The sequence below is a fragment of the Lichenostomus cassidix genome, chromosome 13 (genome assembly GCF_008360975.1).
Source record: "Lichenostomus cassidix isolate B80296 chromosome 13, HeHo_3.0, whole genome shotgun sequence".
NCBI classification, from domain to species: Eukaryota; Metazoa; Chordata; class Aves; order Passeriformes; family Meliphagidae; genus Lichenostomus; species Lichenostomus cassidix.
In genome coordinates this window covers 11,761,931-11,786,896 of record NC_139494.1, presented here as the reverse complement: position 1 = coordinate 11,786,896, position 24,966 = coordinate 11,761,931, and the positions used below count along the sequence as shown (strand labels likewise).

General features: G+C 42.1%; 1 protein-coding gene across 2 annotated transcripts; it reads right to left on the bottom strand.

The window, feature by feature from the left end:
• Positions 1–2,162: 2,162 nt before the first annotated feature.
• MAML1 (mastermind like transcriptional coactivator 1) lies at positions 2,163–24,395 on the bottom strand. Of its 2 annotated transcripts, none has more exons than XM_085073679.1 (5): positions 23,650–24,395; positions 13,572–14,972; positions 11,729–11,989; positions 8,699–8,813; positions 2,163–6,526 (listed from the first exon to the last, which is right to left on the bottom strand). In XM_085073679.1, exons 1-5 carry the CDS (start codon positions 24,016–24,018, stop codon positions 5,535–5,537), a joined length of 3,138 nt encoding a protein of 1,045 aa, XP_084929805.1. In that variant the 5' UTR covers positions 24,019–24,395; the 3' UTR covers positions 2,163–5,534. The 2 variants fall into 2 exon arrangements, with proteins under 2 accessions (XP_084929805.1, XP_084929806.1); XM_085073680.1 differs by having other exon boundaries at positions 13,572–14,969.
• Positions 24,396–24,966: the final 571 nt, after the last annotated feature.

The following is a 24,966-nucleotide window of genomic DNA, read 5'->3' as shown; positions in this document are numbered from 1 at the left end:
TTACCAGATTCTGTGATCTTGAAAGAACATCCAGATCCTTTATCCCACTAACTACTACTCTTAAGTTTACCAAAGAGGACTGCAGCTCTTCCCTAGCACTCACTCACCCTTAGTAGTTTTCAGATGTTTTTGAACAGTACAAACCTCTTCCTGGCGAACGTACAAAATAGAAGTTCTCAGTTCTGAAGGCAGCAGAGGATGTATAAACATACAAACCCTCCTAAGTGCTTCACTGACATTTGAGTTATAATTGTCAAATGCAAAATTTGAAAACCAGCAATATTTTAGCCCTGAATAACTTTTCTCTCCACTCCACTAAAGTAAAATAGGCGTCAGTTCAAAAAGTTATCTTAGGTTTTTGAGCAACTTTATATGGATGACTACTTTGACTTTAAAATTTTAAAATCAAAGAGGAGAAATGCTTTCCTTTCATTTTGGTGGCTAAGCCATTGCATTTCTCTCTGTTCAGTCACACACACAAACCCTCACTACAGAATTTGTGCATGTTCCAGACCTACAGTTTCTCCCATGTGGGACACAGCAAGTTTTTTTTTCTGGTTTGGCTCTTCATCTCTTCAAAACCCCATCGTGACAGCTCATCAAGCTGAAAACTTCAGTTAATCAATCAAATATCCAATGTTACGCTTTTTATAAATAACCACGTATGTAGAAGAGCAAAACCACTCCCTTTCTCTAAAAAACACTCATATGGTGTGACTTCAGACTCTCCAAGAAAAAGCAGACTCAGACTAAAATAGAACTAAAACCTAAAAATTAACCTTAACTGGACTTATTGGTGACCAAAGATTTCATCTGGGGTGTCCAATATATAAGTCAGAGGGGAAATGTCACCAGGAGTCTGCTTACACTGTATTACAACAAACAATTCAGGCTTCAGAAAATACTTCCATTACAGATTTCCATTACTCTCAGAAAAAACACTGGCATCAAGGAAAAAAATCAAATTAGTTTCTGAGAAAAGGTTTGTCACAAGTTGCCATTGACTCCTTAAAATCTTTGTAAAACCACACATCATTTCAGTGGGGGATGGTTTGGGAAATTTCTGTTTCACTCAACAATAACTACAATGCAGCATTTTTAATGGGACAATAGAGCAAAAATTAATGTAACTTCACAGCTCCCCATGGGCTAAAAGCAGCTGATTCTAGTACTGCTACTTACTATTACATTTGGTTTTTTACAAGCTTCTGAAATTACAGGTCTCGTCCTCTCCCAAACGGAACACAAAACTTGTAGACTAGAACACACTAAAAATACACTCTGCTAAGTCAGGATGCTGTGAGGAATCCTGGAGGCTGAGCTGGGGCTGCAAACACAACTACATAACAACACCAACTCCAAAGCTTGGAGAATGATCCATCAATGTCTGAAGCTGTGGCTATGGGGCTTGTCCAGCTTTAAGCCAAAATCTCCACACATGTTGCTGCCAATACTTTGTTCCTTGTTCAGAAACATCAACTCCTGTTTGCAGCAGTGTCCAATGTCTCAGCTGGATTTCTGTGTGTGCCATGTGCCTGTATCAGACAAGTCTAGAGGAAATCAGTTTGAACCTCTAAAGCCTGTTAGTCTGAGGAAATTGGCACGTTTTTGGAAATCTACAGTTTGCATGTGAGGTCTTGGTAGTTATTAACATCTTTTTCACTACTAACAACCACCTCTGCAGTTGAATTTCCCAGCTTGAGGCCTAAAACTGCATTACAAAAAAAAAAACCAAAACCAAAAACCAGTAAAACCAAAAAAACAACAAAAAAAACCCCAAAAACCCAACCAATCAACCAACCAAGAAAAAACAAAACAAAAAACAAAACAAAACAACAAAAAAACCCCCAAAAAACAAAACAAAATAAACAAAAAAAACCCCACAAAACCAAAAAACAACAAAACCCCGGAAGCAGTGGGAGTAGCATAAAGCCTTATTTTCAAAGTAAAGTTTTCTAAGGCCCCTTTATCCAGTTCTGGCCTGTTTAAATGGACTTTCTGAAACCATAAGAATTGGTAAGACACAGCAGCAGAATTTGAGCCTTAGTAACAGGCTGAGCAAAAATTGTGTGTAGCGATGAAGGGAAGGAACCATCTCTCTGGGAATGACAATGCTGAACTCTGCTCAGCTCATGCAAATGTATAAAGTCACACCATGTATGTTTAATACGCTAGCAAAATATTTATTTTATAATGATAAAACAGAAGTGAAGGATTTCTTTTTGGTGTGCACCAGTAATTGTAGTAAAAGAATAAGGGGATTAATGGACTCTTTATACATTTCAATGACAAAAATTCATAAAGGTTAGCATCAAATTCAACTGTTCTCCATTTACAAGCATAAAACTTACCATAATACCCCCCAAACACATATATAAAGAATTATAGTTTTAAAATCTATAAAAAGTAAAAAATATACAGTCAGAAGATCTAACTCTTATTCAAATCTTTAATATAAAATTGTAAACATTTATTTACACAAAGGAAATGTGTATAACAAAATTTTGAGCACCCTTTTCAATTGGATCGTGGTTTTTGGAAGGCAGTGGATGTTGCACAGTGACACTCTCACCTTGCCTGCCCAACCAAAACCGCAGTTTATAAATAAAGCCATGGGCGGCCGGCTGGGTTCAGTTCAGGGGAGATTCATTTTATTGCTCTGAAGCTGCAGCAAATGGAAAGCCCGAGTGCAGACACAGACAGTGACACATTACAGGGCATGAGGGCAGAGCCCAGCCCTGCCCATGCACCCTTGGACATCAAAACCCTATTTTCATTTCCATTGAACTGTTCCAACCTTGTTCCAGTGGCACCGCATTCCCAACTGCGCTCCGTGCACAGGGACCAAAGCCAGAAGCAAGGGCTGTTTGGATCCTGTTCACACACGGAGACCAATGGGCATTACTAGCCAGTTTGTCTAGAATCACACTTAATTTTACTCCTACAGTACCATGAAAAGGCCCTGTCATCAAACCCAGATACCTTCCTGAACAAACCCTCTGGTCAAGCAGAGCAATATCCACCTTGGCTTCCAGAAACAGGGGAGGAAAGAGCACATCTGCATTTTCCTGGACATTTTGCTGGATTGCCTTTTTGGTAGTAATAATGCAAACAGCAGATGTTCTTTTCCTCCAATTAAGAAATCACAACTGGATGGATTGTATTTTGACTTATTCAGAACAAAGTCTGTGTGCAAAATCTACTGGAAAACAGAGCAGATTTCACCACAACCTGAACAGGGAGAAAGAAAAGCTGAATCCTACTACCCTGTTATTTCTGTCAAGTGTTTGTAAGGGGGAGAAAAAAACAGTGACATGGAAGGATGTCACCTGAAATTGAGGTCCCAAGCACCCCCAACAGGAAGGGAAGGCACACTGGTGCAAAGTTAACCCTTAAAAATAAAAATACAGCAAACACTCCTTCCCCTGCCATTGCTAGTTTATATCTATACTCTTCTAATGACACTTACCTTGGACCAGTTTTTGGTTTAACTCAATAGCAAACCAAGCTCACTAGCTCTTTTCTTAGATTGCCAGTATAAGAAAAGCTAGCATCAGTTATTTGCATCTCAACTACTTATTCTAGAAAATATCAGAAGTGTCAACAACCAAAGTTACCAACACCTTCATCTTTCCATCCAAAAGACAATCTTTATGTTATCTTCTCAAAAGCTCTACGAGGGATTAAGCCTGCTTCAGTGAAGTTTTATCCACTGTTCAAAGGTGGGATCCACTGATCAATGCACATCTTTCATCAACAGTTCAACATGATAAAATAGCAAATCTGATCAACAGAGCGGAATTCATCCACACTAGCTAAGTGTGCTGGACAAACCATGTTCCATGCATATTTGGAAAGGGTTAAAATATTAGTGTTAAAAAAGCAGTTTTCAAAAGTGCAAATTGTCTCATAAAGAAGCTGCAGATACAGTAAAATATTTTCCTTCTTTGAATCCAATGATATCTTTCACTTCCCTTCAACCCCTCTGGAAAAACCCCTCTCTCACAATTCTGCAATGCAGAAAACTCCTGGAGAAGACAGTCTGTATTGTAGGAAATTGCTTTTAAATCACAATGCTGGGTTTGGTTAGAAAGTTTAAAGGAGTTTTCCAAGAAGGTGGATTTAGAAAGGGAAGAGGTATTTGTGCATTTAAAACAAAAGCTTTCAACTTTATTTTCATTTTAAAATAAAGGTTAAGGCAAGGTGATTTGTTGGTGGATAAGGGATTTTTTTGGTAGAGAGTAAGGACTTTGGAACATTGACTGTTCCCATCGTGGTTTTTGTCCTTTCTGGGACCAATCCCAACATATGGATAAGAGGTCTCCTTAGACTGAGCCGAAGAACCAGCATCTGCTTCAAGGGATATTAAAAAAGTAAATCCACCAGTCTATAGAAAGATTATCATACTTGTAACCCAGTATTAAAAAAACAAAGCATTTAAAGGGGGAGACTTCCATATTGGAGCAACCCTGATACAAGTATTGTCCTAGGCTGCCTGTGCTATTATTGCTAATAAGGACTTTCCACCTCCCAGCCAAAGTCTTTTTTCCCTCATTTTTATCCTGAAGTGACAAAGTCTTGTGCTCATTGCTAATTTCGGGGGATGAACTGATCTCAAAGGTTAGTTTTACTTTTTACAACAAAGAAAACTAGATGAGCTGTCATGAAGCAAAGCCTTCATTTAAATACAACTACCTTTGGAAATAAGTTATGAAGAAACAGGTGCAAAGTAAATGGCTTTACAATTCATGTTAAACCTACTATAGTTCAAAAGTTCTCCCGTAAGAAATTCCCCCTTTAAACACAGCAAGGTAGAAGCCAAGAACTGTGCCTCTCTACAACAGAGTGCAAACTGCAGCTTAAAAGACTACAATCTATGAAGATGACTATCTAGACTAACTGGCCAGGTTTTAATACTTTCTCTCATCTATTACCAGCATCTAGAAATATTTACTGTGAAATACCACTTGCTTACTGAGAGTACAGGCACATGCTTCAGCAATGGGGAAAAGAAACAACTCCAAACACTTTGCAAGCATACTCAGGTGCATACAGCCTCTTCTCAAATAAAAAGTCAGAAGTTTGATGGACAGTACTATAACAGCATGTCAAGCTATGAACAAATAATTATTGCAAGTAATAGCTGCAGACTAAGCCCTAAACACAATTTGTGCAACTATTTGCTTTCTTTCTGCACTATCTCTGTGGAATTTTTGTTTTGCTTTTAAATAATTAAAAAAATTAGTCTTAGAACACTGCAAGTGAGATTTCTGGAAGGCTGGCTAGGACACAGTATTTTTTGACCTGTTCAAGTGTGCGACTCCTCAGAGACCGCAGACAAAGCGCACTCCTCCTGCAGACCTGCTTGGTGCACCGTGACCACGTGTCAACTCTCACTGAGAAGCAGCTCCAGTCTTTTTCCCAACCATTTACCTCTAATGCCTGCAAGTCTCCTCAATGCCACAGGTTTTTTGGTCCAAGAGTTGTTTATATCTCATGAAATAATTAAAAAAAGTAGAACCCCCGCCCCCATTTTAATGAGTTCCTAACAACTCATCCAAATCGTTCATCCACTCCTCTGAAGTCCTGTTTTTCAGCAAAGAGTCTATCAGATCTGTGTCACCAGTTAAGTTCTGAAGTCCATTATTGCCTGACTGGCCACTGTAGGCAAAAGGCAGCTCCTGACTGGTTGTCCTCACAGGGTACCCTTGGCTACAGTGCAGGTTTCCTCTGTTGGGAATTTGCTGATTTGGGTTCTGGTTGAAAGCATTCAGGTCTGGAACAGTCTGGTTCATGCCAGGCAAGACTTGCTGTGAGGGTACCTGCTGTTGTGCTGGTGGGTTTGCCCGTGGCTGAGCTCCCAAAGAGGATGACAACATCTGCCCAGAGACGGCAGCATTCATCGAGGTCATGGGTCTGCTGGTGCTTAGGCTTACCTGAGGCATTCCCTGGGCAAACTGCTGGTTGGACATCTTTAGATGTGTTTGCTGCATGTGGAAAGAGGAGTTGGCAGTAAATGGTCCTAAGCCACTGTTTGCTTGTGTCTGGTTGTTAATATTAGGGATGCCTTGGTGTTGCCAAGATGGATTTTGAGCCCCCATAGCAGCTGGTACTCTTGCCATTTGTGGCTTAGATAAGGTTGGATTCAGTGCACCTTTGTTGTGCTGCTGAGAAATACTTGAGTTTGGTAAGGTGTTCTGCCCATAGCCAGCAGGAACAGCAGCACCTTGGCCCAAGCTGCCCTGTCTCTGCATCGGTGTCTGTCCATTGGCACTGGGAGCGGCATGCTGGGGAACCATCTGGGTCATCCCAGAGGCCAGGTTGTACAACCCTCCACGCTGCATGTTCTGCATGCTGGGGTACTGAGACACCCCCCGGTCCTGCTGACTGGAGCCTGACTGGAGTGGAGCAACAGGAGTGTGCCCAGGTCCCATCTGAATCATGTTCTGGCTCTGAGGAAACATCCGTGGGCTGCCGGAGCTGGACTGTCCTAAATTATTGACCCCAGGCATGGCTGAAGATGACCCTGAAATAAAAAGAAATATTTTGTACATTAAATACCTCACACATTTAACCAGAGCCAAGCCAGGCTTGTAGGCACAATACCCCAGAATGGAGATGCAGCTACATTTGTACAAATTGACCTCTGCAAGCAACACACAGAGTGCAGGAGTTTAATTATAGAGTGTCAACTGTTGCTCCAGTTAGCACCTCCACCTTGATCTCAAACACAGATATAGATGATGCTGAACACTTAGAAGTGAACACCACTTCCAAGTGCTCAACATTGTTAATGTTAAAAAAAATTACAGCTTTAAAGACAGGACTCTGATATTTCTTTGTGAACAAAGGTAAACACATCTACTTTGAAGTGCATGGACAATTCACTAAGCTGCCAAAAAATTCCTCTTACTGCACACACACACAGTGCCAGTCATTCCATGCATACACAGTGTATCTCGTCATACAACTGTAGGGTTGCCAGTGGGGCATTTTCCCAATTCCAGGAGTATCTTCAATTTCTCTAATATAGAAATATGAGGTCAAGTATCTTTTGGATTTCCACAGTGAAATATTCACTATGTTAATATGCAGTGCTGATAACCAAGCAAGGTGATTTAGAAAAATGTCTTCTCAGTAAACCAAATACAATCCTTTCTTATCGCAAATTCTGAAGTAAAAGGTTTCTTCCTGTAGAAGAAACAGCTCCCTACTTGAAGCAAAAAAAGCAGAAAAGCTCTGTAAATTGTAGTGCATATAACACCTCCCCATTCCTTACAGTCGATCAGGAGAAATCTACCTACACCAGTAATTTCTCTACTTTCAAAACAAAAAGGAAGCTGCAGAATTTTTTCATATTTTAGCTGAGGAATACTAGCTCTCCATTATTAATATTATATTTGAATAAAACTGGAATTATCAAAAATAAATTTAGATAGAGTTCAAATTATACTGAATTGATTATCAACAAAGCACATCATAAAAACCCTAGTGTTGGGAGAATGAATGGGTGGGGGAAGAGTCTTACTGTAAAAATATTTACAGTGAAGAGACAGTATGCATATCACGATTTAAGGTGCAAAAAACAGTTACAATCATCATTACAAGGAAAAAATAATTTTAATAGTACTGATGTCCATTATAGCAAAACCTACTCTATTTCCAACAGCTGTATGCCTATCTTTCTGCAGAGAAGTGGCAAAAGAAAAAAAATTTCACTGTCATATTTGAAGGATGCTACTGATCCCTGTGTTAGCACACAATCCTTTTGTACTGGCATCAAGTTTTTTCAGTTAAGTAACAAAACCCAGTTGTAGCTGCACTTGACACTGCACAGGCACAAACACTGTCAGGGTGAAGGTATTACATTTCCATTTGCATCTTTTCCCTTCAGTATTTATTTCTGCAGGAACATGGAGAGTAAGGAAACAAAATGAAAAGAATTAGCACTTCTTCTGTATTCTGCATTTATGCAAAAAAGACAAGTGGCTTCTTGATGCCCCATCAAGTCACAGCTCTCAAGAAGATGAGTTTTTATTGTTCTCAAGCTCTTCCATATTTTTGAAGCTCTTCTAGCCAAACAGTTACAACATCTTTTATTTATCAGAGTAAATAAACTACAGACATAGTAAGCTGCTTCTCGTACAAAAAAACCCACATAGAACACTTAACATGTAATGAAGAGAATTCAAACTGCATTCCCTTTTAAAGATTTTATCCCTTTTAAGCAAGGATAAGGATGTTAGATAATTTTAAATTCATCCTAGAGATGAGAGAAATAATACACCACTTTTTTTTCTTTAATGAGGGTCTGTGATATATACAGCCAGTAGTGACATCAGACTTCAGAAAAAACCCTCTGAATCCTAATATACCAAAGTTAGAGAGAACTTCCAACCTGCACAAAATAGTGGTATAAAAGAGGCCTGTAGAACAATGAAGGTACTTGAGAATTTTACTCATTTCCCAAACAACATTAAGAATCAGAAGCCTAATTTGTCCCAGATACCTGGGACAGGGGAAGCTGTTAATTAGCAACTGAATCAGAGTATAGGTCAAGAGCTTTTAAGTCAGAGTGACATAGGAAGGCCCTGTAATAAATTAATTAAAAGCTATCCAATCCAGGATATTTGAAGACACCTTGTATTTTACTTCTGGTATTTTTTCTGCCATTATTTCAACTGCCATGTTTACTCACCTGTGAACTGTCCAACCTGTTGCTGGTATGGATTCTGTGGTTGATCCTGATACTGGGGAGGCGGCCTTGTCAGGTGCCGCTGCAGCTGCTGCTCCTGCTGCTGCCGCTGTTTCTCCTAAAAAAGGTCCAGTACAGGAAAATTTAAAAACAAATCAATCTTTTTCCAAGGGCTATCTTGGATAAAAACAATCTGTCTGCATACTTTTATGCAGAACTGGTAATCAGAGTGGCTTCTGCAGCCTTGGAGTTATTTTAAGGCTCAAATACAGTCAATTTAATCTGATGAATGACAAGACCAGGATCTCAGAGACAACAGCCTGCACTACAGGAGTTATTGTAAAGCATGTCTTAATTCTTTCAAACACTGAAAATCTGAGATGTTAGTCTCTTAATAAGTAACATAATCAACAGTCATTTTTAACAATACTCTAAAGACAAAAAAAGGTACAGGTACAAAAAGAGCAAAAGTGAATGTGTATATATTAAAAAAAAAAATCACATATACTTTTTTGCTCTGTATTCCCAAATAAATTTATTTCAGACCCCTTCTTAGAAATCAATAAAAGTTCAAGTCAGAAATATCAAAAATGTTACACAGAAAAGTAAAAGCTGAATAGGTAAATATTTTCTAGTCCTTGTCTGCAAACATGAAAAAATATACACAAACCCAAATTCTCATGTATCACAGGTTTTCCTAGAGGATTATGGAAAACTGCAGAACTAAGTCCATAATAGAAGTCATATAAGTTTGGTAATCATTGTTTAAGACCGCTTTCTTAACAAGGCACTGATCAAGTGAAACAAACCCTACTCATGACAAAATAATTATGTCCCTTTAAAAGTACATTCAACCCATACCTACTTTATGATAAAACCATTTGAAAAATAAACCAAGAAAACTTTCTATTAGGAAACTTTGGGGGAAAATGAAATTTAAAGTCTTGGGGGAAATGTAGATGCAGTGATAGTACACTCAGATCTTGACAGTGTTAAGAGCCAACTGACTGCTTTTACAATATGAAATATATCAGGCACAGCATTTCTGTCCCTTCTTCCTCAGATACTTTCAGCCAGACTGAAATTCCGAGATAACCACGTACTGATACAATGTACAACTACCTACTTATCAAAAAAGTTACACAGAGCACAGCAGGGGACAGAAATGCCCTTTCAAGAGCATTGTGGTAAAGACACAAGCTGGAATCCTTTAAAGGAGAGACTGGTGCAATGTAACAAACAGCAGATACACATCGCTACAACCCTTCCCAAACTTCTCCAGCTGCGAAGCTGTTGAGACATGCCGAGGAATGAAGAGGGCAGGCTGCTTGACAGAGGACCTGCTGCTTGCAGGACCAGTCAGACCTGAAAGAGGCTGACCATGGAAGCCAACAAGAGATGCCATAGCTCTGAGAGAAACCCAGAACTGCAGAACCTGGCTTGGGGAAAAAACAAGCAGAATACCAAGTGAAAAGACAACTTTACAGGGGCAGGGAATGTCACTGAAGCTACCTGAAACTACAAATCTCATGCAAAGTAGGTATCAACAGGTTCAGAAATCTTTTTGTAAAACTGCATACAGTATTATGTGTATCCAAAGAAATAAATATCAAATCAGAATGCTAACAAGACCTCATTTGACTGGGCAGCACACAGCCAATAAATGTGGCAAATGCAGAATCTAAAGCTGTTCAGCTTCAAAGCAAAGCTGCTCCTTATTTGGGTCGAGTCCCAGCATCACCATACAATGCTGGAAATTAGAGAAGATAGCTGAAGTTACCATAACTAGGATATGAATCAAGTACTTTCATAATACTGATAATTTACTGCAGCAACATGTGCTGGCAAAGCAGAAGCAAATAGATAGGAAAAAAATATTTCAACACTGTTTGAGATATGCTAGTTTATCACCTCCCCACTGTTCAGAGACATCTGACACCTGTTAGGTCCATCATTGACCTAAGGAAACCTACTGGGCCACAGCTCTAAGAGCTCTAACAGAGCTCTGATAATCACCATCACCAGAGATGCAAAAGCACAAGCAGGAGGTCACACCCCATATTTCCTTCTCCCCACTGGCTCTCCAAGAATACCTGTTTGTTAACATTTTGGGAGAGTAATGATTACTCATCTTTGATATCTGATATTGACATAAAAATCACCAAAGACTGACTGATTTACTAGAAAGTATTCTAAGTTTGCAGAGCACATCACTCATAGAGAAAATGTTGATTTTATTGATGATTTAGGCATTCTCTGTCTTTCAGTCTTTGATAATATAATTCCTCCACAGTATTCCCTTAGTCCAAACTGTTTTAACCCAAATATCAGAAACATATTTTTACCAACACTCATACACTGCCAAACACATTATCATGTTTTATTTACACTGGCTACAGAACTGAAGGGGTTTTTCTGTCACCTCTGTTGAGTCCTCAATTTTACCAGGATGTTTCCAGGTGATAAGCCATTGGCTAGGACTTGGCTCAGCCATAGCTCCACAATTCTGCAGATTCTATTACAACCTTCCCTGCAAAATAAGCTTTCACACATTTTCAGTTGAGAGGAAACTCTATCATTTCCTTATTTCTTAAAGCTTCTGATAGGCAGATGATTCAGGAAGGCCTTAGAGCACCTTCCAGTACCTAGAGGGGGCTTACAAGAAGGCTGGAGAGGGACTTTTGAAAAGGACATGTAGTGATAGGACAAGAGGGAAGGGACTCAAGATGAAGGTTAGATTTAGATTAGATATTAGAAAGAAATTATTTACTGTGAGGGTGGTGAGGCTCTGGCACAGGTTGCCCACAGAAGCTGGGGCTGCCCCATCCCTGGAAGTGTTTCAAGGCCAGGTTGCATGGGGATTGGAGCAACCTGATCTAGTGGAAGGTGTCCCTGCAGCAGGACTGGAACTGAGATGATTTTTAAAGTCCATTCCAACCAAACCATTCTCTGATTCTAAACCATCAAATACTATTTCATGCACCAAAGCAAATCAGCACAAAGTAAAATAAACAGACCACTGGCCCCTCTCACCTGTTCTGCCAGCAAATGCTGCTGCCTCTGTTCCATTAGGAATTGCTGCTTCTGTTGCTCCATGAGCAGGTGCTTTTGTTGCTGCTCTCTCTGCTTCTGCTGGTCCATCAGCATTTGGTGTTGCTTCATCACTGCTGCTTGCTGCTGATAAGCTGAGTTGCTGTGGTTACCTGCCATGGAGACATTTGGAGCCTGGGCACCCACCCCAGGGCCTGGGACAGAAACAGGAACACGAGGAACAGCAGGAGCAGAGTTCTGATCCTGCAGAACATAGGAAAGGTGACACAAGTTACAGAAAAGTAGTGACTTTACTTGTGAAGCTTCTTATGCAAGTTCAGCTAATTAAAGAGAGACAAACATCCATCTATACAGTGCCAGACACAGAAATGCCAGTTTGGAGTTAAGGTCAGAAGCTCCACAACATTTAGGAATAGAGGCTTTAACTTCAGTCTCAAAGTACTTCCCAAATTCCAGCTCAAACAGGTGAGTACAGCTCTGTGTACTCCTTCTCAGGCAGTTACAAACATGACTTCAAACATCCCAGCTTCAGTTTACTTTGGTAGCAGCTTTTCAAACACTACATTTTAAATTTTCATTATACAAAACATTCATTTAAATCCTGCCTCTTCCATCAACATTTAATTCTGCAAGTGTTTATGTCTCCCATCCTAAAGTTGTTTGGTTTTTTTTTAATTTTAAATTTGAGAAATTCTCCAGAAGCTTTCATCAGTATTTCTGTTAGTTCAGTGCAAGTGTGGCAGTGTAGATGCAAGGTCACCCTCATGTTTTTCATGAGAGGAGATGTGACACACACAATCATCTCTACCCTTCTTCTTCCATCAAAATGCTGTTAGACTGTTACTTCTGCCAGCTTTCAAAGAGATTCTTTTTTGTGCTTTATGAAGCCCATTGATCTCAAATTTTTATTTGTATATCAGTGTGGTCTTTATCACAGACTAATCAGAGCTTTTTCACAGGTTTTTTGTTTTGTTGAGGGAACATATGACTAGAGTTGGATCTCAAACAGCTTTTGCTGGAGGAGCTTTAATCCTTTTAAATAATACCTTTTCTTTTTTAACAAGGCCCCTCATATGTGCATTGCAGATACATATTACAGAATCCCAATGAGTCTATACTTCCACCCACCACATGAATTTTCACCTGCAGCATACCTGCAGTAACAGTTATATTCAAGGCAAAGGAGCACCATCTGGAATTTTCTGTTACAGGAAAACCTGAAGCATATGCTTCAAGCAAACAAATATTACTATTATTCATTCTTAATGATATATTTCTCTCCTATGCCATGCTTCCCCAGTGCCCAGAGACCTAACCAATAAAAATCCTTAGAACTGAAAGGCCCCAAGGAACACCCAAGAAATCAGGAATGCAGCCCCCACTTCCACCTCTCTGCAAAAGTAGGTCTTTTTATACTAAGCCAACTCTGACACAAGTAGGGACTAAAAACAAGGTAAAGAAATCAAAGCTTCTTTGAGAACACTGTTTAACACTACAGTTTCATATGAGTTATTTTTAGTCAAAAGTTTACAAAGCATCTATTTATCTTTGTAAGTAGAAGCTTCTGTGAAGCACGACATAATTTGTTGCCCACAAAGTACATTAAGCTGGAAATCACACGTTACATGACCTAGAACCCAGTATTAAAAACTGTCCCCAGTGGAAAAAAGACCTCATGATCCTTGTCTTTGATTCTTGTATATAGGATTTTTCTCTTTAAAATCAATGAAAACATTTGAAACTATACCAAGGAATCTGTAGTCCAGCCTTACCTACCCAACAACCTTAAATCTGCTACTGAACAAAGGTAATTCAGGACATTCACCTGACTATGTGGCAGCCGGTAGGCAATATTTCCAGACTTGGGTTTCAATAGGATCATCCCATTTTGGTCATCACTCACATGGGACAGTGGTGGCTGCTGGCGCTGCTGGATGTAGGCCAGCATGGGAGTCTTGTTCTGCCCAGGCACTGCCACCCCCTGCTCACACTCTGCTTTGTAATGGGAAAGAGGTTTGGTGTTCCCGTAGTCCAGCATAGAGCCTTGACTATTCACAGGGTTCTGGTTCAAGCTGTTTTGCTGATGACCCAAAATGTTCACATGGTAATTGCCTCCAGCTCTCGGTGAGCTTTTATTTCCCAAATTAGGCATCATGAGTTTCTGATTGTTGAAGTCTGGCTGATAAACCGATGGGCTAGTGGGGTTTTCCATGGTATATGGGACAGCCAGTGGACTATGGGAAGGCCCAGACTGTGGCCACGTAGACATCTGGTTTGTTTGGTGGACTTGTGAAGCTTGCTGCTGGTTCTGCAACATCTGATCTCTCTTCTGCTTGGCAGCAATCTGCTGAAGTTGATGAGCAGAAGACATTTCTTTGGCACTTCCTGCACACTTCCCAGGTAACAACACAGGTCTCTGGACGTTCTGAGAATGGTTTGATGCCTGCATCATGGGCTGATTAGGATTTTCAGTCATTGACTGACTGGAAGGCTGGAACATAGCCTGAGAACTACCAACCGTTGTAGAAGTGGCACTTACAGGTACAGAAGCAGCACCAATAAATGCTGAACCTGAAGAAGTGGATCTAACCTGGGGAGATCCCAGCTGTTCTTGTTCAAAGGGTGCTGGGGAAAACTCAGTCTTTATGTTAATATCTTGTGGCAATGGAGTCTGTGCAGCTGAATTTGAAGAATCTGCATCTTTTTTGTCTTCAAAGTCATCATTGAAGAGATCCTTCATGTCTTCATCGGGCACTGATCTGTTGAGCTCTTCAATAAGCTCCTTCCATTCTTGCTCATTTAGATTAAGATCAGGCATCAGGTTATTCTGAGATATAGAACCCCCTGCTACAGGATTCATACAGGGAAGCTCATCTACGGGCTCCTGCTTCAGCTCTTTGTTCAAACTCAGAGGAAATGAGTCATCAGCATCACCACCTCCATTCATCTGCAGGCTGGAATCTGGAAGACACTTCTTGCTGATGCCATCCAGCCCCAATGGATGCTTCCCATTAAGTTGTAAGGTATCTCCAGTGCCAGATTTCTTGTCAAGATGATGGAGTGGAGACACAGGGGGCATTCCATTGGAAGAGCCACTCACTCCAAGACCTTCATCACGACGCAGTTTCTTGGACACAGAAAACACATCACCATAGCCATTCTGCTGGTCTCCATTCTGAGGGGAAGCAGCACTATCAAGCTTTCTTTTCACAGTCTCATGAAGCTGCTGAAAAAGAAAAGGAATATTTTATGTAGTTCTATGTTACATAGATCTGGATTTTTATTTCTTACCAGAACATTGTCTAGCTCTGAACAAAACATTTCAGGAAAAAAAAAAAATCAAAGATTGCATCTTTGTTTTGGTAACATTTTGTTTTACAAGTCAGTTCATGAGATGACTTCCTCACTATAATCTCTCAGGGAGAATTTTCAAAAAACATGTACTACTTCAGAGACCCCTCTTTCTGACAAAACTAAAAGCTGCCACATACTCTAACAACAAAAAGTTGAGAAATGGCTGTGAACTGGAATGTGTTATGATTTTTCCTATTCAAAATGAGAAAAATATTGAAGAATGTTAAGAATCAAATTTCAGATGAGAATAAAAACCTGTGTTTTATTTGATCTATGTAAATACATGGTATAATTGTACCATGAGACTGTTTTATAAAGCAGTCACATTTAAATATTTATAAAGCAGTCTCACATTTAAATATTTATAAAAAACAAGTGATTCTCTTGTGATAATAACTTTTAGAGAGAACTATGTATATAAATCTTGTACACAATCACATTTCTGGCACTGAAGCAAAACCAATTTGTCACTTAGCGACCATTGCTTCACACTTGTGGAAAACGCAATTCAGAGTTCAGCCAGTTCTATCACAGCAGAACATGTTCATTCCTTTCCTCCTTTCTCCTGAAGTATTTGCCAGCTGCTCTGACCACCAGAGCCCCAAGCTGCTCCACAGTTGGCTTCCCAGAGCTGGTGAAGGCACAGATTCTTTTTCTTGTGGTGCCACCTAGAAGCGACCAGCGGCTACAGCAGCAGCTTCCCAGCCAGAGCCTGAGTGTCTTTGTTCAACTTCTCCTTCCTGCCAGCATTCTTTCAAATATAAAGTTCTTTCTACTGACCTCAAAAACATCTGAAAACAGAATTCCTGCACACATCAAAGGTGACTATAAACTTTTCCTTCCCTCGGGTGCATTCTGTAAAAAAAGTTGAGCTTTGCTAGTGCTGGAACGCTCCACCAACGCAGACAAACCTGTAGGGCAGAAACGCTGCTCTGACAGCACAGGGAGCCTAAAGAAGGAACTCTGCCATCAGCTCCCAGCCTGGGTGAGATACCCTGGTAAGTCTCAGCAGGACACATGAGAGGAATCCCCACCAAGAGCCACCCATCTGAGGTGTGGGGTCACTGAACAACAGCCCTCTCAGATGGTACAAAAGCAGTGCATTAAACAAACCTCAAGACAAGTATTGTTCTTTTCATATTACCTGCAGTGTTCACATGGCAGTCCACTAACCCCTGGGGAAAACCATCTCATCCAAGGAAAAATGGGAAACCTCAAGATCTCAGCATTCAAGCAACAGGTTGTATGCAGGGCCAGCATAAATTATCAGAAGAATTTTACACACTTGCCTGGGCAACAGCACTCTTTGATTTGCAGACAGAAGGACTGGTTCACTATTAATCGTTGCTATTTTTTTTAAACAGTCTATAGTTAGCTGATCTTTGGGAGAAAAAAAACCCCAGACCATGCTTGCACAGGTAACAGCAAAAAAAACCCCAAAAACCCCACTATTTGTTTAATGCTTGCATAGGTAACAGGAAAGTCTTATTTTTATCTGCGGGACAGACTCCAGCTTCCCTGGAGACTGTGATCTTCTAGATGGCTCATGGAAATAGCAGCAGAGTAGCAAGATCAGCAGAAGACTGAGTAGGATGAGGTGAGGTGCACATTTGGAGAGGAGGCTGGAACTTGAAATCTCTTAATTTGGACATTAGGTCTTCAGCTTGGAGTAGCAGCTCTCTAGTGAATTTTTCAAATACCAACTTGAAAGAATAACGGAAATCTACTTTTTTTTTGTAAAAAGGCAAAACAACAGAGAGCAAAGAAGCTCAACTCCATCACAACATTTGGCTTTCAGCAGGTTTCCCATTGTTTACTTAATACTCCCACTGCAAAAACTGAAGCTCAAGGTGGATGAGTAACTTGCCCAAGGTTATATGATGAGTCAAATTGCTCAAAGTTTGGGAATGTGCCCTCTTTAAATCTACATAGCTAGAGAAAAAACCCACTCCCTGAAAACTTACATAAAAGTAACTTTGTTTTGTGGGCTACTCTCACTGCAGTCTAGAAAAAGACACAGACCTCCTAATATCCAGCATAGGAACTTTCATATCTCTATGGGTTTTAACAGTCATAACACTTAGATATCTGATCCTTGGAGACATTTTGACTGTAGTTGTTTGAGACAAAATCCTCCTTTCACCTAAAACTGTATTACTTTGGTGAAAAAAAGGGAGATTAGGTTCCTCCCTAGTTTGTCTGTGTCTATCCAAATAATCTGGTCTGAGGGGGGGAAAATAACAAGCTGCATGTGAGATACAAGTCAGACTGCAAGCTATCTACATATCAAGCTGCTCCAACAGAGTTCTCAAGGCAAGAAAAACCTGTTCTCTTCTGCCAAAACCCAGGAAAAAAAACAACCAACACACTGATGAAGTAAAGTATAGCTTGCTACTCATTAAGAAAATCCCTTCAGCCTTAATTTTCTTGTTCATTGCCATCCTGTAAGGCACAGAGGTCCGCTGGCACACTGTCCATGGTTTCCTTAGCAGAATCAATCAATTTTATGTATAACACTGAGCAAATCATTTCCACTGTCACAAGATCAGATACAAAACTGTATTTTCATTTTCTCAGCCTATTCAATTTTCCAACAAAAGATGAACTTCTGAGATCACTGCTATCTAGCTATGCCTAAAAATACTACTCCAAAAGCATTTATCTGAAGTATTTATACCAATATAGGAACAGTGCAAGGCAGGGGATGTGAGCAGCCCTCAGCCCTTTGGCCCAGGACTGGACACAGTTTGTCAAAGAGCAACTGAGGGGCCACAGGCTGCACCTCCTCCACGTCACATCACCTGAGCTGCATTTCATTCACGTGAGCAGAACACACAGTCCTCAATGTGGTCATCAACACTTCCTTGGCAGGAGCACACATACCCAACTGTGGATTCCTCATGCATGGAACAGAAGCTGACAAAACCCAGGTGCCATCCATGACAACTAAAGGTGTCCAACACAGCAGCCTCTGGCCATGTAACTCCCACACTGACAAGGACATAGGCCCACAATGCCAGAGATGGATGCATGCCCAGGCAAATGACACGGATTCCAGCAGAAAACAAACAGCACACACAGCATTTTGATATGTACAATCTCTATCTTTAACCCACTGGTTTTACCACAGTGATGCTCGGACCTACTGCAGCCTCGCTGCAGGGGCAAACTGACTGACTTTGTAAAAGCTGTCTAAAAACTACTAATGCAGCTCAACAAGAAACCAGAAAAGCTTCACAACTTAATCCACTGCTTGCCTGTTAGCACTGGCAGAGTTCAAAACTTCAGAGGCCAGGGAGTGCTCTCTTACTGCCTTAGTGGGAAGGAGCATGAATCACCGATCAAAACAGTGGTACAAAGTTGCTCTGGTTGGTTTTGTTGGGTTTTTTGTTCAGGTTTTTTGGTTTGGTTGGTGCTGGGTATTTTGGTGTGGACTCAATACCCGAAACTAAATTTAGGTAATCATCTGAATCCAATGACATTTCAATGCATTATAACCTAACAAGCATGAAAGTTTAGTTCACATTGTTTGCTCAAAAGCAAGAAATCCTTTACCATTCAGAATTGTTAAACAGATGAAGTCCTTTTGCAAGAATCTGGTACTTTGCTATACTTTGAGTCCTGTAACTGAAGACAGTAAATATATATATATGCAGGTTTCATTAAAAAAAACCCAAACCAACAAAACCAACGCAACACCTGGTGAACATGGCAGAAATGAAACATTTTAAAAATCTGGTCCTCATACTGTGCCTTTCAGGCTCTGTATAATGTTCTTATTTAGGTTTTTTTCTTAAGCATCTGTTACAGAGATTAAAATATTCTCACAGGATTCAGTAGAGCTTTAATGTTTTGTATTTTATTTCAAATTTGTTTACCATTTCAATCTCAGAATTAAGTCTACAAGGATTTGTCCTGATATACCAGCGAGAGAAATTTAATGCTGGACATTTCCAAAGAAGAAATGCTGTATTACTCCGTAAGCATAATAAAAAACTAGCTCCGATATGGCTCCTAGCATTCTCACCTAGAAGGGGAAACCAGATTAGAATATACCCATTTTTCTGCCATGGAAGTGGCAGTATTGCAGCACAGATAAGCTCCCATGAACCCGAGTTTACAGTAGGTCCCCTATAGACACTGGTTCTCCTCTCCTGCCTGGCCAAGGATAGAAGCAACAAAAATGACATCTGCTTAAGCTGGAACAATAATGCATATCCCAGAAATTGCAGTGTATGAATTTTGGATAGAAAACATAACATTTTAACTACACACCATAGTAAGAACTCCCCATTTACTTTGCATCTACCCACAGCTTCCGAAGCTGCATTCGCCCTGCAAGGAAAGCAGTTTATTATCCAATGTGTTCCTGCATTCCACTGTGCTGTCAGAACCAAACTGCTGGACTCATTTTAATTTTTACTTTAATTCCAGCAGACTTTTGTATTTGGGTGACTGCCTGCTGGAGTGAAGAAGGGCTGTGGATAGGCATGTCTATAAATATCCCAAGCCTGCATTAGTCACAAGGGGCAGCTTCTGCTACAGGAATTGTTCTGCTGAATCAAAAAAACTGCTGTGCCTTCAGCTGCAATGCCGGATCCTCCACCTCACTTGAACTTAGCAGCAGCAGCAGGAGCTCAGTCACTCCCAGATCCTTACAACTTAGGAAGCATCACTGCATATCTAACTAATCTGGTAGGGGAAATGTTTCAAACATAGAACAATACCTCACAGAGAATTAAAAGGAGACAAAGAAAAACCTGTCTGAGTTGTTGGGCAACAAACTATCAGACTTGTCAGCAAAAACAAACAATGGTGGCAAGACTGCACTGCATCACAGTTAAATATAAATAACATGCAAATAATTTGCTATTTTTGTGGTAAAACATAATTTCACAATTTAACACCCCTATACCACAAAAATCAGGTCTTCTGAACTGTTAGTGTACCAGCCTGAGCTTCTTTAGAGGAATGTCATCAATGCTTGTCAATACTCTCCAGGCAATCTCTTCCTTTTCATTTATTACTTTAGGTCTATCAACCAAGAAACACTGCATTTCTCTCCTCAGACTTATATTTAATTTAAAACTCTTTACTTGGTGCCTTAGCTTAATTTAGAGTTTAACTAATATTAACGTAAAAACATCTATCACTCCCAAATAAGTGCTGCTCTTCAGCTTTAACACAAAGCATTCCCAAGACAGGCCACCAACTAGACCTTCCATGCTCATTCCAGAAATACTATTTGTGGTTTTGTGGCAGTCCTAGACAAAGCAAGCTCTCTGCACAACAACTGCTCTCAGGTGGGGAAAAAAACCAGTAAGAAACAGGGAGCAGCTCTCCTTCCAAGACACCACATCATAAAACAATGAGTGGAGATGAAAATCCAGATCTTGCCATTCTCCTCATTCACATGTCAATGAAATGCCTTCTGCTCAGCTCAGCCATAGAGTCTATCACAGAAATACAAGGAAGCCAACCTTCCTCCTGCACAGAATTTAAACAGCATTATTAGATGAACCTTTGTGTATCAGAAACTGTCAGAGAAAAAAATGTTCCAGGAGACAAGCCCTATTGCTTCCCAACTTCCCTGTTTCTCAAAACTGTAAGATCAACACAACAAACATATTATTCAAACATCAAGCATCTTTCGTGTTGAACACAGCCTTAAAAATGTCATTTTAAACAACAGAAATGTGAACTAGACGTTAACATTTGGATTTCCTGTTAAATAACAGTCTGGAAGTTTTTTAAAAGTAGGAAGGTAGTAAGTTTTTCAACATTTCCCTCAAATGAAGGACAGGCCTACAGGATGCACAAATGATCCAAGGTTTTCTGTATCAATATTGTATTCTCTCAGTTTCTGTAGCTCAGATTTTACAGCTCCTTAGTAAGAAAACAAGGAAGAATCTACCCCTTACTTCTGCTTGTAAGCAAGATCCATCCAACTTCAGGATATAAACTAGAGAAAAGACTAATTGAAGAGAAAATATCTGATTTTGTTCATGTGACAAATCATACAAGACATGAAGGAGGAAGTGGCAGTGCCACCCTGTTCCCTGTGGCTATTGCAGATTTACAGAAGGTGCTGTGCAGCACAGCACCTGGCAGTGCCCCCACTCGTGGCAATGCAGCTTCATGTCCTACTACTACAAGCCCTCTGATGCTAGATCACAAAGCCTTCACTTTCACATGAAATGCTGTCTCTTTCAGGGACCAGAATAAATGCTTCATTAACGTTCAGCACAAAGTACCAATTTCCAAGAGCAGATTCATATGAGCTACAGAGAAAAATCTGGATTGTTACAGCAGCAATAGCTGATATAATGCATGCTGCACTGAGCTAGCAGCATTATTTGGAAAGGAATGTGTCCAGGAAAGGAATGTGTCTTGTTTAAAACAAGATAATTTTGGTGTTCATCCAAACTTTATTGAACACTGGAAATCAAGCCCACCATCCTTCCCATTCAAAGCACATGTTTGGTTTTGATAATGGCAATATGATGGGTAGAGGTAAAATACCAACCTAGAGAGGAACTTTCTGGGCCAGAGAAATTAAATTAGCAGCAGAGGTGTTGTTGTTGTTGTTGTTGTGTTTTTTCCCCAAGACTTGAATTACTAAGCAAACCAACTTTATACCCCAGTAACGAGGTGATGAATCAGCAGCTGCAATTAAGCTCACAGTCATGGATCCTAGGAAGGAAACAGCAGGCCAGCCCGAGGAAGAGTCATTCATACACTAAAACCCTCTTCTGTTGTGTAAATTGGCCACTGGCAGCAGCTTCCTGTACAAGGGCTTCCCCAGATGTGCAGTGCACTTCAGAACCTGCTGCTGTTGAGAGCCCTCATTATAATGGATGCTAATTAGATGGAATCCACATCCAAAGTGATTTAAGAGAAACAACACCAATGAATTAGAGACATCTTTCTTTTAGAAGATCAATATGAACTCGTGTGGTGGCAGTTTAAGCAACAGGATTTTACATGCTAAAGAGCTCTGAGTGTAACAAAAATACACATTATTAAGGGGTAGAGCCCCATATGCAAAAAGCCTGAGAGCCCAGTAGGAAATAAACAGAACACCCACCAAGTCTTTAGATATTAAAATACAAGTCTGAGTAACTTTTGTTTGACACAAGCTTATGTTCAAGATCAGTCTGCTAAAACAACAGCTAACTGTAAAGTTTTGTAGAATCAGTGTCAGGAATGCACGAGGTTTCCTCTCCTCAAGCAGCCTTCTGTAGCACCCCTCTGAAGTGCTCTAACTGTGTCACAAGGACCTCAGTCCTCTCAAGAGCCAGCAAGTCCTCGAGTCTCATAGGTGTATTAGCAAGAACAGAAACAATTCAGTTAAGTAACACTTTCAGTTCATCTTGTAAATATTGCAAACTGCACCCAGGCTGCCTAGTGCTGGTTACACTGAAGATGACATTGATACACCCCATGTTTCAATACTTCACGTCACGTCCTGGACACCCAAGTGTACAATAAGCTCAATCCTGATTCTATTTTAAAAACAGCAAATGAGGTCCAAGATGGAAAGAAGTATATCTTCCTTCTTTCTAACGCAATCAAATAAACAGAGCACCTTAAAAATACTATTTATTGTATATATCAACCTGGAAATATCTTAGGTTAATGCAGTGTCCCCTTTTAAAGACACTCAGAGCAGCACTGAATCATTTTCATGCAGGCTACCATTTAAAAATACCTGGTTTTAAGGCAGACAGGTATTAGGACAGACAGCCTTTAAGAGGTTATCCTACTAACCTACATTACTGACACGTTAGCACACAGCAGTATATTTAAAGGGCCCAGAATAAACTAAGCAATAGCTATCTTGATATACAAACAGGGCTGTGTGAATATGTCCCGACAACCTGAAATGCTAGAGAAGCCAGAGAAACATTAAGATTTTGAGCTAAGCAAGTTTTTAATGGGTGGAGTGGGATTCTCATAGTGTTCACACCCACTACAGTGAGTGGCAAACAAGCAGCTGCCTTTCCACTGGAATTCTTTCCAATATGCACCAGAATTAACAGAGACATTATTTGACTCAAAACTTCCCCCTCTGTAACAAGCATATCGTTATCAAATGACTCCAGAAAACCCTGACACCCCAAATTAAAGACATAAGCAAGCAAAGAAAAATCCAAAGGCATCGCAATATTAATGCCCCTCTGACCGTTTCTGCAGGGGCATTTTAGGTGAATTAGCCAGAAATATGATTCACAAAATACTCTGCATGATTTAAGCATCACAGAAATCCTACCATTATCCCTACCCCAGTAGTTTTTGTATATTCTTCAGCGTGCAGAGATGACGAGTGAAAACAAAACAGCCCTTATCGGCTGCGAAGTTGTAACCGAGTAGCCAGGGTACAACGCAAAGCAGCCCCAGCGCCAGCCCTCGCACCGCAGGCCACCACCGCAGCCGCGAGAGCTTGTTTTCCTTCCCCCAGCCAGCTCCAGACGAGCGGTCCCGGTGCCAGCCGGGCACGACCGCCGGTCCCTCCCCGGCCCCAGCTCCCGGCCCCGGGCGGCGCTTACCGCGATCAGGGCGCTGCTGCGGCCGTGCTGCTGCTCTCCGCTCGCCGCCTCGCCGTCCAGCCCGTTGGCTCCGCTCCTCTCGGCGCTCCCCGCGGCGGCGGCGGGCGGAGGGGGCGCGGGCGGCGGCGGCGCCGGGGGCGGCTGCCGGTGCTTGCCGGCCCGCTTGGCCTTGGCCTGCAGGCAGCGCTGGTGCAGGGCGAAGGTCTGCTGGCGCTCCAGCTCCAGGCGCTCCGGGGACACGGCCTGGTAGCGGGACTCGCAGGCGCTGTGGTGCCGCCGGCAGAGCTCGATGCGCCGGCGGAGCCGCTCCATCACCGCGCTGTGCCGCGGCACCACGAACTCCGCCATGGGGCAGGGGGGAAGCACCATGGGCCGGGCGGCGAAGGGGCGGCCGCCGCCGCTCACCGGCTGCTCGCTCCGGCGCCCGCCATGGCGGGGCCTCCGCCGCCCCTGCCGCCGGCCTTACCTGCGCTCCCCGCCGGGATCGCCCCGGGTCCTTCCCCGGCTCCGGCCCGGCGCCCGCTCCGCTCCCCCCCGCCCCACTTCCTCCTTCTGCCTCGAGTCCGGCGCCGCTCCGCTGCCCCGCTCTCCCTCAGCCCTGCCCGCCCCGCGGGACCCGGCGCAGCCCGCCGCGCTCCCCCGCCGCCGCCTTCAGGCGCGGGCCGGCCCGGCCCCCCGGCCCCCCATTGTTGTCCGCGCCGCCGCCATCTTGAAATTGTTTTTCCCCTCCAGAGCCGAGTTGAGAATAAATGGGCGGAGCTTCCTGGGTGGGGGCTACGTCACGGCGCGCTGCGCGTCACGAGCCGTGACTGACACCGCTGCCAGCCAATAGGAGGGCGCAGGGGCGCGAATTAAGCAGCGGAGGCGAGCTGGAGGCGGTGCTCGGTGCGGTTAAAAGGAACAGGTAGGGAAGGGGCGGGGCCACTGCGGCCCAGCCAATCAGAAGAGCGGGAAGGCGGAGCCACGCGTGATTGACGGGGGCGGGCAGGCGGAGCGGAGCAGTCCCGTCCCGTCCAGTCCCGGCGGGAGCGTCTCCCCCTGTCCCGGGAACCACCGGCGCTCTGCCGACACAGCCCTGCTGCGCCCTGCAGAACCGCTGCTGTTGGAGCAAACTGCGAGCTTACCCGGCCCTGCAGCGGTAAAAAAACTAGAAGAGAGGCACAGCTCACTTCACCATCAACCTGACGTGATGAAGACTGATGCAGGTTCGCTAATTAGACAGAGGCAAACAGATTTAAGTCTCTTTATTTTTTTTCAAGTTGCTTCTACAAGTACCTGTTTGAAATGGATATGAAATCACAGTAGTTGTGTCCAGCA